The sequence below is a fragment of the Leucopleurus acutus genome, assembly GCF_964270905.1.
Source record: "Leucopleurus acutus genome assembly, chromosome: 8".
NCBI lineage: Eukaryota > Metazoa > Chordata > Mammalia > Artiodactyla > Delphinidae > Leucopleurus > Leucopleurus acutus.
In genome coordinates this window covers 14,390,331-14,409,452 of record NC_139151.1, presented here as the reverse complement: position 1 = coordinate 14,409,452, position 19,122 = coordinate 14,390,331, and the positions used below count along the sequence as shown (strand labels likewise).

Here is a 19,122-nt window from a genome sequence, read left to right as displayed (position 1 = left end):
AAAACCTATATTTATACAGTATGCAGTGTGTAAATGTGTGTGGGTCTGGCACCTGGTACCATGGGCCGTGAGAGCTCTTGGCAAGTCTATGAGCTTCAGGGAGGCTGTGGCAGGGGATGGGAAGTCAAGCTGGTGAATGTGTATCTTATGGGATATTTGTATCAAGCTTCACGTCTTACAGATGCTTATGTTCATTATCTCAAGGGAGTGTCAGGTCAACCCTGCATTATCTCTCACAACAATCCATTTTGCAGATGAGCGAACTGAGACTTGGATTAAGTAACTTGCCCAAGGACCCTTAGCTAATGGAAGCGGGAACCAGCTCTGACAACCAGGTCTTCTGCCTCCAGACTCCTCATCCTTGGCCTCGGCCCATGATGCTTGTTACTGGTGGATCTGCAAGCTGCGTGCAGGGGCTCTGTGTCTGTTGCATAGGTGCATTCTTGCCTGAGTGATATGTGACTCTCTTTTCAGAACTCGCTGAGCCCTGGTTCCCCAGTTGTGCCTATGGGGGAGTGGGGAGGTTAGGGGCTGTGAAGGCAGTGAGAAGCAGAAAGCCCCAGGGACCTAAGCCCCAGGATGAGGGTGGCAGGAACCCCACTGGGCTCAGCACAACTTTCCTCATTTCTTCCTCGCTTCTTGCCTACCGAGCCACACTCCCATGGCCAAACCATCAACCACCAGGACTGCAAATGGCTCTGGTAGCCTGAGATTTGGAGTAGGCGATTGTCCAGAAGGTCTTGAGGGCTGGTGGCAGGATGACCCAAGAAGCAGTACCTTGTCTCTCCCTCTTCCCTCCTGATCCTGAGCTTGGGGACTAAAGGAAGGGGCTGCCATCAGTCCTGCCGGCTGCCTGGAATACCCTACTTGTGCTATGCCCCGGGCTAGGGTAGGGCCCAATCTATGACCGGATGGGTGCTTGCCTGGAGATGGACTAACTTTGTTTCTTATGGGGGTGGGAGTGGGGGTGGGGGAGGGAAGTGGGGCATGGGAATGGGAAGTGGGAAGTCTGAGTCCTAGCTCCTGGAATTCTAGCTAGCTTGAGGGGGCACTCTGGGCACCACCTTCTCCCTGGAATGATACCAATACGTGGCTCCTAAAAGTCAGAGGGCACAAAATTCTGCCACTATATAGTCTTTCTTAAGATTCTTCATTTTTACTCTTTCTCTTTTAAGATGAAATTTAAAATACTCCCCAAAGAGTAAAATTTATAAGTTCACACATCTGTAAGTTCCCCTTGGAGCTAAAGGAAATGAACAGCCATTCCAGAGCCAGCAAGGGCCATTCAGGCCCCGAGAACATTCGTAGAGCGGCTCACATATTTGGGAAGAAAGCTCTTTTGATTCTTGGAGCACCCCCACGAGGCTACTAGGATGAGTATGATCATTTCCTCCTTTTACAGAGAAGGAAACCAAGGCTTGGAGAAGCGACTTGAGCGAGCTCTCAAGATGCTGTGCTCTTTGCCCCGGAGAACCACCTGCGATTTCTCCCCCCACCGGTCTCAGTAACCTGCAGAGGGGGGGCATCCAAGCATGTTTTGAAATGGGCCCACTCTCCCTGAATGCCGAACTTCCTGGACCCAGAGATCATTTCCTTCAACGCAGCTGCCTTCTGTGACAGGGTCTGTGCAAGGTGCTGGAGGGCAGAGATGACCAAAGCACGCTGCCCCAACCTGAGGTCCGACGACAGAGCACATGCCCACAGTGTGACTCACAGTACTTCTGTCTGCAAGAGGCCAGTCAAATTATATGTTATTAATAAAACCTACATGGCTGTCGTGCCCGCTGAGGGGTGGGGGAGGGGAATGTCTTGCTCTGAGCTGTGTCCAGTAACGCAGCCAGGGGCCTGTCAGTCTCACGTGGCTAGGTAAGTGGAGTGAAGCTAGAGGAGTCCTCCAGGCCTGAAATGTCACCCCTAAGATCACATTCACAGCGTTACTCTACCTCCTCTCCCCGCACCCCATCCTACTCCTCGTTCAGATCTTTGTTAAAATCAAATGTGCTCTTTTCCGTGCTGCCTGGAATGCCCTTCTCTTCTCTGGCTTTTTAAAATTTTTATTTATTTATTTATTTTTGCGGTACACGGGCCTCTCACTGTTGTGGCCTCTCCCGTTGCGGAGCACAGGCTCCGGACGCGCAGGCTCAGTGGCCATGGCTCACGGGCCCAGCCGCTTCGCGGCATGGGGATCCTCCCGGACCAGGGCACGAACCCGTGTCTCCTGCATCGGCAGGTGGACTCTCAACCACTGAGTCACCAGGGAAGCCCTATTTTTATTTTTTAATTGAAGTATAGTTGATTTACGATGTTTCAGGTGTACAGCAGAGTGATTCAGTTATACGTGTATGTATATATATACACATATATATTCTTTTTCAGATTCTTTTCCATTATAGGTTATTACAAGATATTGAATATAGTTCCCTGTGCTATTTGTTGTTTATCTAATTTATATGTAGTAGTGTATATCTGTTAATGCCCAATTCCAAACATATCCTTTTCGGTAACCATAAGTTTGTTTTCTATGATTCTATTTCTGTTTTGTAAATAAGTTAATTGGTATCATTTTTTTAGATTCCACATATAAGTAATATCATATGATATTTGTCTTTGTCTGACTTACTTCACTTAGTATGATAATCTCTAGGTCCATCCATGTTGCTGCAAATGGCATTATTTCATTCTTTTTTATGACTGAGTACCAGCTTATTATTTTTTTAATGTTCATTTATTTATTTGTTTTTGGCTGAGTCAGGTCTTAGTCGCTGCACGTGGGCTTCCCTCTAGTGGAGCAGGGGGTCCAGAGTGCGTGGACTCTGTAGTTGCAGCACATGGGCTTAGTTGCCCCGCAGCATGTGGGATCTTATTTCCCTGACCAGGGATCGAACCCACGTCCCCTGCATTGGAAGGCAGATTCTCAACCACTGGACCACCAGGCAAGTCCCCCAGCTTATTTTTTAAGATCTAGTTCAAATGTCACCTCCTGTGCCAGAGGCAGTTCGTAACTTCCTCTCCCAGGCTTTCCTAAGGCTTCCATCTCCCTCTGAAGTACCATCATTTGGGCCCCCTGGAGGGGAGCTGCTACGGTCTGGTCCCTGTTCACCTTGTTCTGGTTGCTCGATACTAGCCCAGTACCACGTGTTCAGTGAAAAAACAGATGTTTACATGTATAAGTGAAATATCCCCACAGTCCTCAGTCTGGACGGAGGGTAGAGATCATAAGGCCCTCTTCTCAGCCCTGCCCAAGGCTCCTCTCTACCAGTTCCCGACTGCACCCCTCCGTTCAGTACAGCCTGTGTTTGCATGTGGAGGGATGCCCTGGCTGTGGGTGGTGGGAGGCTCCTCCATCGGTTACGTGGGCCCTGGGTGTGCCCGGTATGGAAGCACAGGGATGAGGCTGGGGTCTTTGAGGACCAGGAAGCCCTAGGGCCAGGCTATGGTTGGGTGCCAGACAAGAGGAGCAGGTTGAGGTGGGAGCTGTCCCTCAGCCCCATTCTTCTGCCTGCCTTGACCCAAATGACCAGAAGCCACACACAGAGGTGTGGGGTCTGAAGAGAGCCAGGTACAGAGGGAGGACCCAAGAAGACCTTGACTCAGATCTCTGTTAGGAGGCAGGCTGAAGCGGTGAAGAGGCACAGAGGGAAGAATGCCCTGGGGATGGGGGATGGGGGATGGGGGATGGGGGTCGCCTCGGGAAGGCCCCGGATTCTTGTTCTTCCCCTTCCTAGTTGGGTCAACCTGCGCAAGTCATTTCACCCTTCCGAGCTGCAGTTCCTGCATCTGTAAAATGGGCATAACACGAAGCCCTGCCTGGGTGAGTAATGCGATGGAATTGGCGCTCAGTGACCTGCAGAGGGCAGTCCCCGAGGCAGGGCCCGCCTGGATGGAGGGCTGTACCACCGAGGGTGCGGGGAGGAGAGACAGATGGCGAAGAAGTCCCCGCCCCGGGCCTGCTCTCCGGGACACTAGCCCCTCTCGCCATCTCCCTCCTCCCAGGACCCGGCGGCTCGGAGCGCCTGGGGTCTTGCTCGCGCTTGCCCGCTGCCGGGCCGGATGCCAGGGCTGGCAGGGCTCCGCGCAGGCGGGCGGGGCGTGCAGGAAGCGCCGCGCGCGCCGGGGCCTCTGGGAGCAAGCGGGAGACTCTGGCGGCGACCGGCTCCCGGGCCTGGGCAGCGGCGGTAAAGGTCTAAGTAGCAGGGGCGGGGCGGTGCTGGGCTAGTGCCACTAGGAGCTGGCGGCTGGGGACGCGTGGGGCGCAGCCGGTGCTCTGAGAGGTGGGCATTAAGGCGGGCTTTACTCTTGGGCTCTGAAACCAACTAGAACTAGGAAAGCTGGGAGCCGGTTTAAGAGGAGGAGCTCTGGACCTGTGCGAGCACAGACCCCGTACCTTTCCTGCTGTGCCCTCTCCTTTTCTCACTGCCCTGGAGACCAGCGGTGATCTTCCGACAATTGGCCTCATACCCCCATCCCCACCGCCAGTCCCATCTTGAGTCAGAGGCCCTGCAACTGATTTTATCCCACTGAGCTAGTTTCCCCAAGCTTTTCCAGCCTTCCAGGGCCGTCTCTTAACCCTTCTATACTCCCGCCCCCGACGCCGGGACTCCTGGTCTGAGCCCCAGGCTGCGCCTCCACTGGTTGGCCCTGCTGGCAATAGGGCCCAATGCACCCAATTCTCCCTAAGTGTGCTCTGCCCTTAAGGAGTCACATCTCAGTGGAGACCAGGTGCCAGGTAGCTGTGTGCTTCATTTAAGGGAGCTCAGAGGGATCAGGAAAGACTTCCCAGGAGAGAGGACCTTTGACCAGGTTCTGAAAAGATTGGGTAGGATTCTGACAGGGGAGAAAGGTCATTCCAAGCTGATGAAAGAGTATGAACAAAGTTGGGGAAGTGGGAGCAAGAATTCAGTAAGCCTGGCCGGTGAGGTACGGGTCAGGGGGAAACTCAGGAAAATAGCTGGTGTGGGCCAGGTGTTTGGAGGCTACATAACCTAGGATTTGAGGGAGGCGATTGGTGTCTGGGATCAGGGATGGGAATGGAATGAGACTGAAGGCAGAGGCCACTAAGGAGGAGGAGGGTCTAAGTTAGCACAGGGTGGTAGGGATTATGCAATAGGAACAGGCTGGCAAAGTACTGGGATGAGGAACCGGCAGGGCTGTTTCCACTGTGTGAAGGAGGGGGGAAGGATTTGAAGACAAGTGGAGGAGGGGGGAAGGATTTGAAGACAAAGAGGTCAGATTTCGAGTAGAAATCACGTGATTGGGAAGATTTGCAGTAAAGTAACTGGAAGGGGAGGAGGGATGCTGAGTTCAGTTCCGCGAGCGTGCGGCTTGAAGCACTGGCAGGATGTCCATATGGAGATATCAAATAGGAAGTCATTCATTCATTTATCTATAATTTATGCCAGCCTCAAAGGCAGGTTACATAAAAGTCACAGAGAAGATAAAATGATCAAACCATTAAAACTCAGCTAAAAGGACCTGATAGCTAGGGAAAAACTTCAGAGGAGAATAGATGATTGTTACTGGAAAACGTTGGCTCAGAAAAGCCACTGAAAATGAACACAGGACTCATAGGAGCGTGCTGGCAGCCAAGCAAAGAAAAGGACACCTAAATAAACAGTTCACTAGGCTGGAATTCAGGAGAAAGGTGATCGTGAAGCCTCAGGGGAGAACCAGTGGGTGGTAGGATCACTCAGGTAGGGAATGTAGAGGAGAGAGGTCTGAAAGCCAGGCCAGGGCCTTGGCGATGCTGGCATTTAAGGAAAGGCTGATGTGCTCCTGAGGAGGAAGGGCCTCCCTTGGCCTGCATGAGAGGTGGGGTGGGAAAGTGGGGGTGTGTGGGGTCCATTCACACCATTCTTCCTGCAGCGGAACAGGATAGAAGGTGGTCTGCTCAGTCCCCCAGGCCCTGACCTTCTCTCCTGCCATGAGGTGGGGCTGCCATTTGCCTAGGGCCTCTTCGGGCCCTGGTCTGGGAAGAGTACTCCAGCCAGCAGGTGAGCAGGAAGCAGGGGTTTCTGTTGCCACTTCTCCCTTTCCAGAGTCCAGCTGGCACCTCCAAGAGAGAAGGGATCCAGACACCAGGCATGCTAGTCCCAGCTCCGTGATTTACTAGCTGTTGGCCTTGGACAAGTCACCGTACCTCCCTGAGCTTCCTTTTTCCCATCCTAAACTAAGGGAATCAGACTAGATGATCTTTGAGTGTCCCTGTAGCTACATAAGTCCAGGAACACTTGTCTGATTTCATTTTGCATTCAATGAGTATTTATTGAGTGCCTGCTATGTGCCAGACCCCATGCTAAGTTCTAAGTAGGTACTTGTGAACCGAAACAGATGTGATCCCTGCTCTCATGGAGGAATGGGTGTGAGTGTGTGAATGAATGTTAATCAAATAATTACATGATGAAATATAAAATTTCATAATGACTGCTACAAAGGGGCAGTACATGATGCTATGAGAGAAAATGATGGGGCTTTGATGTAGATGTGGGGTCTGTGTATTGTTGAGCTAATGTGGGTGAATTCTGGATGCTGTTTCTTCCTTCTGCTTTCTCTCTGTAGATGAACGGATCCCCTTCCTGATCCACTGGAGTTGGCCCCTTAAAGGGGAGCGCCCCCTTGGGCCCCCAAGGTGAGGCCTCAGTGTCATACCTTAGGACACATCTGGGCACAGCAGAGTAGCCTGGGAAGGGTCAGGACTTGGAGAGAGCTTGATCTCCTGGGGAGAGTTGGTTTTCCGGGGCTGGAGAGGGTACAGACTCAGCTACCAGGCCTAAGGGGAAGTTAGCTTATATCATCCACAGTACAAGTCACAGTGGTCAGCCAGAGGGAGGACCGGTGGGAAGTGGGTGGAGTCTGGCAGTGGTCAGTCTGAGTTCCAGGCAGGCAGTCAGCAGCGGGGGACTGGAGGGGTAGGGGCAAGACCTCAGGCCCTGGGAAGGGTATGAGAGTCAGATGAGGCTCTGGACTTGGTTGTCCAGAGTCAGGCCTGGATCTCAGGAAGCCAGCAGTTCATCAGTCCAGGCAGGCCTGGACTCTGAGCCTGTGCAGAGCCTGAGCCCAGTAGCCAAGCCCCAGCTCATCCCTTTTCCTTGCTCACAGGGCCTTTATACGCCATCACGGAAGCTCAGCGGGCAGTGGTCCCCCATCAGGGAGGCACGGACAGTTGTTCCAGGGCATCGCTGCAGCTGGTAAAGGGACTGTCTCCTCAGTCAGCCTGAGGAGAGGGGCTGCTGGGCTCCCAGTGTGGGGGTGGGTTCAGGGAGCGTGGGGAAGAAGGGCTTGGAGAGAGAAACAAGCAGGAAGGAGGTATAGAGGATCCATTACAATCAGCCATTAGTGGACCCACTCTCCCTGGCCCCATTATCCATCTGCCCATGTATCCCTTCCTGCAACATTCATGCAGTGCACACTTACGATGTACAAAGCACTGGGAGGGGTATAACATCCCTACCTTCAACACACTGCCTCTAGCGGTCAGGTGAAGATCACACACGGATAATCATAGAGCCAGTCAGCCCAGACTCACCCTCACTCGTTCCATGGCTTCCCACTTTCTGCCACAGGGGTCCAAACTTTCTGGACAGTCTGAGGGAGTCCTGTGTGTCCAGCACCACTGTGGGTCCTGGCATCTCCTGGTGCTGTGTCTTGACCCTGCAGCCTGACCCTACCACCTCCTTAAGCTCCTGCATTTCTCAGCCCCTATCCCTGACATCTTCCCTTTGCCTTCCCATCCAGAAGCTATCCAGCGGCACCGCCAGAACCTGGCCGAGTGGTTCAGCCGGCTGCCCAGGGAAGAGCGCCAGTTCGGCCCAACCTTTGCACTAGACACGGTCCACGTAGACCCTGTGATCCGTGAGAGCACCCCTGATGAGCTGCTTCGCCCACTGGCTGAGCTGGCCCTGGAGCATCAGCCACCCTCTGCTGGGCTCCCCCCACTGGCCCTGTCTCAGCTCTTTGACCCAGATGCCTGTGGGCGCCGCGTGCAGACAGTGGTGCTCTACGGGACAGTGGGCACAGGCAAGAGCACGCTGGTGCGCAAGATGGTCCTGGACTGGTGTTACGGGCAGCTGCCAGCCTTCAAGCTGCTGATCCCCTTCTCCTGCGAGGACCTGTCATCCCTGGGCCCTGCGCCGGCCTCCTTGTGCCAACTTGTGGCCCAGCGCTACACACCCCTGAAGGAGATTCTGCCTCTGATGGCCGCTGCTGGTTCCTGCCTGCTCTTTGTGCTCCACGGCTTGGAGCACCTCAACCTTGATTTCCGGTTGGCAGGCACAGGGCTTTGCAGTGACCCGGAGGAGTCAGAGGCTCCAGCTGCCATCATCGTCAACCTGCTACGCAAATACATGTTGCCCGAGGTGAGTGCACCCTGCTCTGCCTCCACTGTCCCCAATTTGCCCCCTCAGGATTTTCGTGTCCTGAGTCCGCATGCTTAATGGGTAGGAACGTAGGCTCTGGGTTAGTTCAAATCCTGCCTCTCCACTTCCAAGCCGTGGGACTGAGCAAGTCAGTAACTTCTCCAGGCTTCTGTTTCCTTCTCTCCTTGAGTTCTACTGAACAAATGAGATACTGCCTATGAAGTGCTTAGCACAGCGCCCTGGATCATAGCGGGTGCTCAGTAAGTGTGAGTTATAACTACTGTGGTCGTCATTATCTTCATCCTTGAACACTCAGTCTTCAGGGACTCCCTGGCAAGTGAGGCAGTCAGGACACAAGGGTCTTTTTTTTCTTTTTTATAAATTTGTTTATCTTATTTATTTTTGGCTGCGTTGGGTCTTCGTTGCTGTGCACGGGTTTCTCAAGTTGCGGCGAGTGGGGGCTACTCTTCGTTGTGGTGCGCGGGCTTCTCATTGCGGTGGCTTCTCTTGTTGCAGAGAACGAGCTCTAGGCGCACGGGCTTCAGTAGTTGCGGCACGTGGGCTCAGTAGTTGTGGCTCGCGGGCTCTAGAGGCAGGCTCAGTAGTTGTGACTCACGGGCTTACTTGCTCCGCAGCATGTGAGATCTTCCCGGACCAGGGCTCGAACCCGTGTCCCCTGCATTGGCAGGCGGATTCTTAACCACTGCGCCACCAGGGAAGCCCACAAGGGTCTTTCTTAACTCTCAACCATGCTCTTCCCAGGCCAGAATTCTGGTGACCACCCGGCCCTCTGCCATTGGCCGCATCCCCAGCAAGTATGTGGACCGCTATGGCGAGATCTGTGGCTTCTCCGATACCAACCTACAGAAGCTCTACTTCCAGCTCCGCTTCAAACAGCCAGACTGTGGGCACGGAGCTGGGGGGTTCTCAGCCACGCCGGCTCAGCGTGACCACCTGGTACAGATGCTCTCCCGGAACCTGGAGGGGCACCACCAGATCGCCACTGCCTGCTTCCTGCCCTCCTATTGCTGGCTTGTCTGTGCCACCCTGCACTTCCTGCACGCTCCCACACCAGCTGGCCAGACCCTCACGAGCATCTACACCAGCTTCCTGCATCTAAACTTCAGTGGGGAGATGCTGGACAGCACTGACCCCTCCAAGTTGTCCCTGATGGCCTATGCAGCCCGAACCATGGGCAAGTTGGCCTACGAGGGGGTGTCCTCCCGCAAGACGTACTTCTCTGAAGAGGATGTCCGTGGCTGCCTGGAAGCTGGCATCCAGACGGAAGAGGAGTTTCAGCTGCTGCATGTGTTCCGCCGGGATGCCCTGAGGTTTTTTCTGGCCCCGTGCGTTGAGCCAGGGCACCTGGGTACCTTCGTGTTCACTGTGCCCGCCATGCAGGAATACCTGGCTGCCCTCTACATTGTGCTGGGTTTGCGGAAGACGACTCTGCAGCGAGTGGGCAAGGAAGTGGCCGAGCTCGTGAGCCGTGTCGGGGAGGATGTCAGCCTGGTCCTGGGCATCATGGCCAAGCTGCTGCCCCTGCGGGCCCTGCCCCTGCTATTCAACCTGCTCAAGGTAACAGCCCTAGGATCCCAGGCTGCCGGCCCCCATCCTCCTTGTTCACTCTTGCTCCTGCCCAGAAGGAAACTGCTTCTTCCTGCATGACCGTGAATCCTCTTCTTGGCTCTGTTTCAGATTTGGGCAATCTGGCTTTTAGTGGGAATGGGTCATAAGGAAGGGGGAGAGAGAAGCCGCAGGCTGGGGAAGGCTTGGAGGGGAATCTAAGGGTGCAGAGACTTTCATAACAATCCCATAACTCTAATGATAGGTTTTTGTTTGTTTTTTGCCTCTCTCCTCCTAGTCTTTGTTGCTGGGCGGCAGGGGTCACTACTGTCCAGGGTCTGTCCTGTGATTTGCAGGTCCAGAAACCCAATTGTATCTGTTCCTCAGAGGTGATTAGACTCTGGGAGTGATGTCTCATCCTAACTTAATCACCAGAGGCAGGTTTATAAAGCAGATGCCGTTTTATTCATTTATACCAGGAGGATAAATGGCATTGGTAATTGGCTTAGGACAGTCCATCCTGGGTGCAGGTCTGCTCCAGAAACCCAATTACAGGCCTGAGGACTGTGCTGTGAGCAGGGCGGATGTACTAAGTTTTTGATGGGAAGAAGTAGCCACTTTCGGCTGATGTCTGCCGGGTGCCTTGTAAATGAAATATAATTATGAGCCCTTTTTTTAAAAAATTAATTAATTATTTATTTTTGGCTGCATTGGGTCTTTGTTGCTGCGCGTGGGCTTTTCTCTAGTTGCGACGAGGGAGGGTTACTCTTTGTTGTGGTGCTTGGACTGCTTGTTGCGCTGGCTTTTCTTGTTGTGGAGCACGGGCTCTAGGTACATGGGCTTCAGTAGTTGTGGCACGTGGGCTCAGTAGTTGTAGCTCTCGGGCTCTAGAGCGCAGGCTCAGTAGTTGTGGCGCTCGTGCTTAGTTGCTCCGCGGCATGTGGGATCTTCCCGGACCAGGGCTCGAACCCATGTCTCCTGCCTTGGCAGGCGGATTCTTAACCACTGCGCCACCAGGGAAGCCCTATGATCCCTTTTATAGATGAGGAAACTGGAGCTCACAGAGGCTCAGTAACTTGACCAAGGTCACTCAGATAGTAAGGAGAATAACTGGGATCTGAGTGCAGGTTTTGTGTTTCTGAATCCTGTGCTCTTTCCGCCAAACTTTATTGATGTACTATGGATCTTTCTAGGAAGCTATGGCGCCTTGCTAGGTAACCCTGGTCCTCTTTAGAAATGTTTCAGTAATCGGTCTTGGGGAAGCAGAGCCCTGGTGAGCTGACAACATTTTAACAAGTTTTCCTTTTTATAGGCAGCAAAGCCTCAGGGTTAAAAACAGGGATTCTGTAACGCAGCTACCTGGTTCACATCCAGGCTCTGCCACTTACTAGCTGTGTGACCTTGTACAAGTTACTTAACCTCTCTGTGCCCCAAGGTCCTTATCTGTTAAATGAATAATAATAGATCATAATACAATCTATATCATTGGCCCCATATGAGGATTAAATGTCTTCATCTGCAGGACCTGGCACATAGTCAGCGCTATTTAATTGTTTGTTAAACACAAAAACAGTCTCAGGCAGCCCATCCCTTCTTACACCATTGCCTCAGGCAGGGAGGTAATGGCCATTGCTGAGGCCACCCACCTCTTTGAGGATCTGCTTGCCTCATCTGGATTGCAGTGAGAGGCTGTGGTCTCCTGACAGGATTCAGAAAGCCACTCAGTTACTTAAGGGGACACCACACCCCTAAGCCCTCTCGGAGGGAGGGTTGCCTAGCAGAGGATGGGTCCCATCTGTTTCTTTATGAGCCTATTGATTCATTTTCCCAGAGTGACAGTTTTTGTGTCTTGTCTCCAGATGCTTGTTGGGGGAGGGGCACTATAACCTCCATGGTGGGAACCTCGCCCGTAAAAAGTGAAGAAAACACATGAGAGGAGGTGCCACAAAACAAGCTGGTGGCTCTTGCCAGAGGAATGGACCTCTCCTTTCCTTTCAGAACCATTGCAAGGATGGCAACTGGTGTCGCCAACCTCCCAAACATTTCAGTTCTTCAACACATATTTGAGTGCCAGGCAATGTGTTAGATTCGGAGGAAAAAGCAACAGGACCCCAGGTTTCTGCCTTTTCTGATCATACAGTCTCAACATAAACATGCCAACATAACCATGGGATTAAACATTCTAGGAAGTGCCTGGAAAACAAAGTTCCAGGTGCTATGGAAGTATGTAAGGGGGGAGGGGGGACCTGGTTTGGGGGGATAAGTAAAGCCTCTCTGCAGGAAGGGCTTTTAATCTGATCCCTGGAGGATTAGCCAGAAGAACTGGGTGTGTGTGGGGGAACACTCCAGGAAGAGGGCACAGCTCTGAAGGAGGAACAACCTTGGCACTGTCAAAAAACAAAAAACAAAAAAGAGAGAGAGAGAAGCCGAGAGGACAGGAGCAGAGTGAGCGAGGGTGAGAGGCTGTCATGAAGGCGCCGTGGCTGACGGGCCTGTCAATGAAAAATTGATCAATAGTTCATCTGTTGCCAGAAGGGGGACCCCTTCCAGGGCCTGAGAGTGAGCTGTTCTTGTTTTTTTTTTAAAATAAACTTATTTATTTATTTAGGCTGCATTGGGTCTTTGTTGCTGTGCGCGGGCTTTCTGTAGTTGCAGTGAGCGGGGGCTACTCTTCGTTGCGGTGTAGCGGGCTTCTCATTGCAGTGGCTTCTCTTGTTGCAGAGCACGGGCTCTAGGCGCGCGGGCTTCAGTAGCTGTGGCTCGCGGGCTCTAGAGTGCAGGCTCAGTAGTTGTGGTGCACGGTCTTAGTCGCTCTGCAGTATGTGGGATCTTCCCGGACCAGGGCTCGAACCCGTGTCCCCTGCATTGGCAGGTGGATTCTTAACCACTGCACCACCAGGGATGTCCCTGAGAGCAAGTGCTTGTGTAACACTCGGAAATCAATTGTCTGAGGAGACACACGTACTGACAAAGCAAAAGACTTTATTGGGAAGGGCCACCCAGGCAGAGAGCAGTGGTGTAAGGGAACCCAGGAGAACTGCTCTGCCACATGGCTTATAGTCTCAGGTTTTATGGTAATGAGGTTAGTTTCTGGGTTGTCTCTGGCCATTCATCTTGCTTGGCCCCTATTTAGTCTGACTCAAGGTCCTTCCTGGTGGCACGCGTGTCTCAGCCAAGATGGATTCCAGCACCAAGGATTCTGGGAGGTTGGTAGGACAATATTATGGGGCTGGCATCTCCTCCCTCTTTTTGGCCCCTCCTGAATTCTCTAGTTTTTGACAGCAGCACCATGTTCCTTATTGGGAACTCCTGTTGTGAGACAACTCATGCAAGTGGTCATCATCGTGCCTGGCCAAGGCGGGTGGTTTTAGTCAACGGTTCCCTAACACATCGAAGAAAGAAATGGAAATTTTAATTCAAGCCAATCTGAGGATTATAACCCAGGAGACAGTCTCTCAGAGAGTTTTGAGAACTATTCCAAAGACATAAAGAGGGAGGCCAACGTGTTCAATATATGTGATTTTGGCAACGGGGGTATGTGTAATCAAACACACATCGCAGTAGAAAATTGCACCTAGTCACGAGGAACAGACATCTCAGTTAATGGTTTTCTAAGTATGGAAAGATGCAAGAATCCGGGTTCGTAAAAATTTCTCCTGAAATATCTAAGGACCAGTTCTGTCAGTTTTCCCAAAGCACACAGTGCCTTATCCTCATCTTCGCCCTGAATTCCTTTCAAGGTTGTTGTAGCCAGTGACTGCAGTGGCTAATGACTTGACTTCGTAGAATTGGGTGGTGGGCGACATTCTTTATTTTACAATCCCTTCCCTTTCAGTCTTAGTTTCAACCAAGGTTTGGGAGGCATTTCGTGACCTATTTGTTCCACAGCACTAGGAATGCTCATTCCCAGGTCAGGCAAGGATTTCACTGATAGGTCACTCAATGTGCTGTTAGTGGACTAGACCCTATTAACAGTAGCCAAAATCCTCTGGACCTCTTACTAGTCCGTTGTGATCCAAGGAACGGTTCCCTCTTGTTGTTTCTTCCCTTATCTAGAGTTACACTATTACAGTCATTCATCTTATAGAACTATATATTTGATCAATTGTTGCAAGTCACCTAATCATCGTTAATTTTTTTGTGTGTGTGGTACGCGGGCCTCTCACTGTTGTGGCCTCTCCCGTTGCGGAGCACAGGCTCCGGACGCGCAGGCTCAGCGGCCGTGGCTCACGGGCCCAGCCGCTCCGCGTCATGTGGGACCTTTCCGGATCGGGGCACGAACCCGTGTCCCCTGCATTGGCAGGCGGACTCTCAACCACTGCACCACCAGGGAAGCCCCTCATCGTTAATTTTATCTGAGACTCAGTCACACATTTGGTAATGCAAGAAACAGCAATCTTATAAAATAGGCAAATACAAGTAATATAGCTAGTAGCATTAATAGGATCATAAGTAAGTATTGAAGCTAAGATCTTCCACCAGGTGAGGCCCAGTATCTCCTCAGGTCTCTGAGCAGTCTGTTTCTTTAAGAAAATGATATATTGGCATTGTACATAAAGTTCACCGAAGATGTCTGCATATACAAGGCGAGTGGTGGGTCACTGTGACCCCTTACAGGATTGAGAAAGGAATGTTATCTTCTAAGGAGTTACGTGGCTGGCGCCAGAAGGAGAAAAAGTGATCTTTATGATTGAGCGGGTATTTCTGCCATGGGGGAGGTCTAGTTAAATGCATAGTGCAGATGCACCATGCACACTGGAGGGGAGGGAGGAGGCCCAAATGGGCAGAGAAAAATTTCATGTTTAACTTTTTCTTGTCTTTCCTTAAAATATGAATTTTATTTCATGAGGCCAAATCGTGCAGGGTCTGAAGCAGTAGGAGCAGCATCCGTCATCGCTGCTGTGATGACGATGATGATGTTGAAGATGATGATGTATTTAAACCACCTAGCCCGGTACCAAGCTGAACGCATAATATATGCTAACTCCTTCCCACCGCGCTTGGGCTTGAAAATGTACGGGGTTTTGGGAAAAAGAAAGAATTTCCCAGTGTCTGGAGTACATGAGATGAGTGTTGAGAGGTGACGCCGGAAAGGTCACATTGGGGCCAAATTACGCCAAGTTTTATATCCCACATGGGCAGTGGGGAGCCACGGAAGGTGCTGCAGCAGGGGGATTAGTATGATCAGACGAGTCGTGCTCAAGTTTAAGGGAGATCACCAGGCTGGAGCAGTCAGGAAGACTGCACCTTAAGCTTAGGCCAGAAGGCTGAACAGCACGCAGTAGGCTGCAGCGCCCTCACCCTGCTTTCCTTCCAGGTGGTTCCACGTGTGTTCGGGCGTGTGGTAGGTAAGAGCCGCGAGGCAGTGGCCCAGGCCATGGTGCTGGAGATGTTCCGAGAGGAGGACTACTACAATGACGACGTCCTGGACCAGATGGGTGCCAGTATCCTGGGTGTGGAGGGCCCCCGGTGCCGCTCGGACGAGCCCACAGAGGATGAGGTCTTTGAGCTTTTCCCCATGTTCATGGGCGGGCTTCTCTCTGCCCATAACCGGGTAGTGCTGGCTCAGCTTGGCTGCCCCATCAAGACCCTGGATGCCCTGGAGAATGCCCAGGCCATCAAGAAGAAGCTGGGCAAGCTGGGCCGGCAGGTGCTGCCCCCCTCGGAGCTCCTTGACCACCTCTTCTTCCACTATGAGTTCCAGAATCAGCGCTTCTCCGCCGAGGTGCTCAGCTCCCTGCGCCAGCTCAACCTGGCGGGCGTGCGCATGACACCCCTCAAGTGCATGGTGGTGGCAGCTGTACTGGGCAGTGGAAGGCATGCCCTGGACGAGGTGAACTTCGCCTCCTGCCAACTGGATCCTGCCGGGCTGCGCACGCTCAGGCCTGTCTTCCTGCGTGCCCGGAAGCTGGGGTGAGGCCCTGTCCTCGTGCACGGGTGGAAGAGAAGGTGCTTGGGAAAGCAAAGGGAGTGAGGAAGGACCAGGGGCTGGGGTGAGATCTGGTACGGGTGGAGGTGACAAGAGCTACCGAAGGGGACACAGCTGTGGACTACAAGAGGCAGGATGATGAGGGAGGGGCCCGGTGAGTGGGCAGGCTCCATGCCGAACTCCTTCCTTGGTTTCTCACCTCCTCTCTGCCCACCTTCTGCTGCAGCTTGCAACTCAACAGCCTGGGCCCCGAGGCCTGCAGGGACCTCCGAGACTTGCTGCTGCATGACCAGTGCCAACTTACCACCCTGCGGTGAGTGCCCTGGGAGGGGGCTCCATCCTGCTGGCCAGCTAAGGTCAAGGGTGAGCTCCCCACCTCCCAACATGCCTGGAACAGGCGCACCCATGCTGTAGTAAAGAAGGCGGGAGTGTAGACCTTGACCTACTCCCCACCCCACGACGTCTAGTACAAGCAGCCAAGCAGGGGGAAAGATGCCACCAGCCATAAATTGGTGCTAAAAAAGCCTCTTGCGTGGCTAAAAGCAGCCTGGGGTGGGGGGTGGAATAACACCCAGGCTGGTTACCTGGTAACGACGCCACTGATTCCCTCCCAGGATTTTCCCTGTCGCCTCACAAGGATGACCATGACGCTGGGCACTCAGTAGATGCTCCCAAAGTGTTGACTGATTTACTAGCAACCCAGACGCTGGGTTCCTGATTTTGGGTTGGAGGAAGGGGAGGTGAATGAGGAGGGAGGGAGAGGGGGATGGGGAAACAGGAAGGGAGGATGAAGCAGGGGCTGGAAGGGGGGGGAAAATGAGCAAGAAGGAACATGGTAACGAGGAAGGGGAGAGGGAAGAGGGGAGTCTCAAAGGAGAATGGAAGGCGGGAGGAGGGGAGGGAGAAGCCGGCTTCCACCCCACCCTCCCTCCTCTGCGGTGAGCCTCACCCCCGTTTCTCCATTCTCTTTACCTGGGCCTGCATTTCTCTGCGTCCAGGCTGGTCTCTGCCCCAAGCGGTGCACCGTTTTGGCCCAAGTCCCAGTGCTTAGCACAGGGCATCTGCTAGGGGCCCTCATAACCTTGGGGTGCTTGTGGCCCTAGGCTGTCCAACAACCCGCTGACGGCGGCGGGTGTGGCCCTGCTGGTGGAGGGGCTGGCGGGAAACACCTCGCTGAAACACCTGTCTCTGCTGCACACGGGCCTTGGGGATGAGGGCCTGGAGCTGCTGGCTGCCCAGCTAGACCGTAACCAGCAGCTACAGGAGCTGAATGTGGCCTACAACAGCGCTGGCGACACAGCGGCCCTGGCCTTGGCCAAGGCTGCCTGGGAGCACCCTTCCCTGGAGCTGCTGCAGTGAGTCTTGCCCTCCACTCCCATCTCCCCACCCACCCCTTGGTGATTGGCCCTTCCCCTGCCCTGATTCTCCACCACCTAGGAGTCCTAGTGGCCCCATTTCTATTGACCCTGGTCCCACTGAATTCTAGCGTCATCCCTGCCTCCCAGTGGCCACCACCCTCCATCTCTGGCTTATTGCAAACACTTACCCCGTTGCATTTCACAACCAGGGGAACTGTTATGAGACCGCTTACTCTCTGTCCACCCACCCTCTGCCCCTTCTTCTCAGAGCTGAACAGCATCTACCGTTCTCTCTCCTGCTAGCCTCTACTTCAACGAGCTGAGCTCAGAGTGCCGCCAGGCCCTGCGGGACCTGGGGAGCACCACTGAGGGCGGTGCCCGGGTCGTGGTGTCGCTGACAGAGGGGACAGCAGTGTCCGAGTACTGGTCAGTGATCCTGGGTGAAGTCCAGCGGAACCTCAACAGCTGGGATCGGGGCCGGGTCCGGCGCCACCTGGAGCTTCTGCTGCGGGATCTGGAAGATAACCGAGGAGCCACCCTTAATCCTTGGCGCAAAGCCCAGCTGCTTCGAGTGGAGGGCGAGGTCAGGGCCCTCCTGGAGCAGCTGGGAGGCCCTGGAAGCTGAGACAGTGGCAGCAGTGTGTGTCCCCTGGCCCCAAGCCGCTTCTGTCTGTGGCCTCCTAGCTTGCACTACCGCTTCCAGAAAGATCCCTTCAGGGCTGGAGGCAAAGGAATGGGCACAGCTGTGCCAGTTGCTCTCCTGGGGCATGTCCAACCAGTGCTTCCAAGTCTGGGGTTTTCAGGGTCGTGGAACACGCTTCCCCTCCCTTCGGCTAGAAGGACTGAAAGATGTGGCGTTTTGGTGGCCCCACATTGTCCTGTAGCGCCACCACCAATCTCCTCTTGGACTGTGCCACCTGGGGGCACACTTCTTTTGTCGGCCTTGCCCCCTTGCCAGCCAGATGTGTTGGAGGGCCTCCGCGTCCTGCCTTTATGCTTTCTGGGGACACCCTGGGACACCCAGGATGCCAGCAGCCACTTTCCTCTCTCACTGGTGCTGTGTCCTCACCCTTGTTTCCCCTTCACAATGGTACCCAAGCTCGGTGGCCCCTAGGGGCATGGGTGCTGACTTGCTGCTATTAAAGAGCTGTGTCTTCCAACTACTGTGGAGTCTTTTTTGCCTGTTGCTTTCAAGAAAGGGTGCTGTTCTTGGTCATTCTGGTTAAACCACTGACCACTTTCTGTTGCAGGTGTTTCTTGGGCACTAGTTTCAGAGGCCCTGAGGGTGGCGCAAGAACAAGATGTCAGCATGGAGGTGGGCCATGTTGGGCCATAGGGCTCCTGTCCCCCTTCTCACACTCTTATTCCAGCCTTGGAATTACAGTGCCCAGCAATTACAGTGACCTTTCTCTGCGCAGAGGGGGAACTGGGATGGCAGCAGAGTCTCCTGAGAAAGTCGGGGCTCGAGAATAGGGCAGGAGGGACAGACACACTTCCCCAGAGGACAAGACTCTCCTCCCGTTAACCATTACCGACCGCTTCTAAGGCAGCGTCTTGGAGGAGGCGGGACGTGGCGGGGTAGGTGGGAGGGCCAGCTGGTTTCGATGGACCTTGTCCCTGCCCTGAGCCTGGCTCGCTGATCCAACCATGCAGGCAGCTGCAGGTAAGAGGCCAGGAGAAATCCTCTGCGGGGGACTTTAGGGCAGAGGGCAGATTGGAAGGCTTTGGGACCAGGACACACTTGGTACTGGGGCTTGGAGCCCTGAGGCAAGTAGTCTGGAAGTCAGGAGGGGAGAGGTGAGTGGTTGGATGTGTCTGCCTTACTGGTCCACGCCCTGTACTGATATGCTCGGACTTCCGTGCATATCAGGAGGCCTTGGCCGGGGAGGGGAAGGAAGGGGAAGGGAAGACCCTTTTG

At 53.6% G+C, this 19,122-nt stretch overlaps 1 protein-coding gene across 2 annotated transcripts; it reads left to right on the top strand.

Moving 5' to 3' along the window:
* The first annotated feature begins 4,077 nt into the window (after window positions 1-4,077).
* NLRX1 (NLR family member X1) lies at window positions 4,078-18,338 on the top strand. Of its 2 annotated transcripts, none has more exons than XM_082844670.1 (10): window positions 4,078-4,175; window positions 5,863-5,990; window positions 6,556-6,625; window positions 7,096-7,184; window positions 7,732-8,351; window positions 9,114-9,929; window positions 15,235-15,830; window positions 16,073-16,159; window positions 16,950-17,201; window positions 17,508-18,338. In XM_082844670.1, the coding sequence occupies exons 2-10, from the start codon at window positions 5,921-5,923 to the stop codon at window positions 17,827-17,829; spliced, it is 2,922 nt and encodes a 973-aa protein (XP_082700796.1). In that variant the 5' UTR covers window positions 4,078-4,175; window positions 5,863-5,920; the 3' UTR covers window positions 17,830-18,338. The 2 variants fall into 2 exon arrangements, with proteins under 2 accessions (XP_082700796.1, XP_082700797.1); XM_082844671.1 differs by lacking the exon at window positions 4,078-4,175 and adding an exon at window positions 4,198-4,271.
* Window positions 18,339-19,122: the final 784 nt, after the last annotated feature.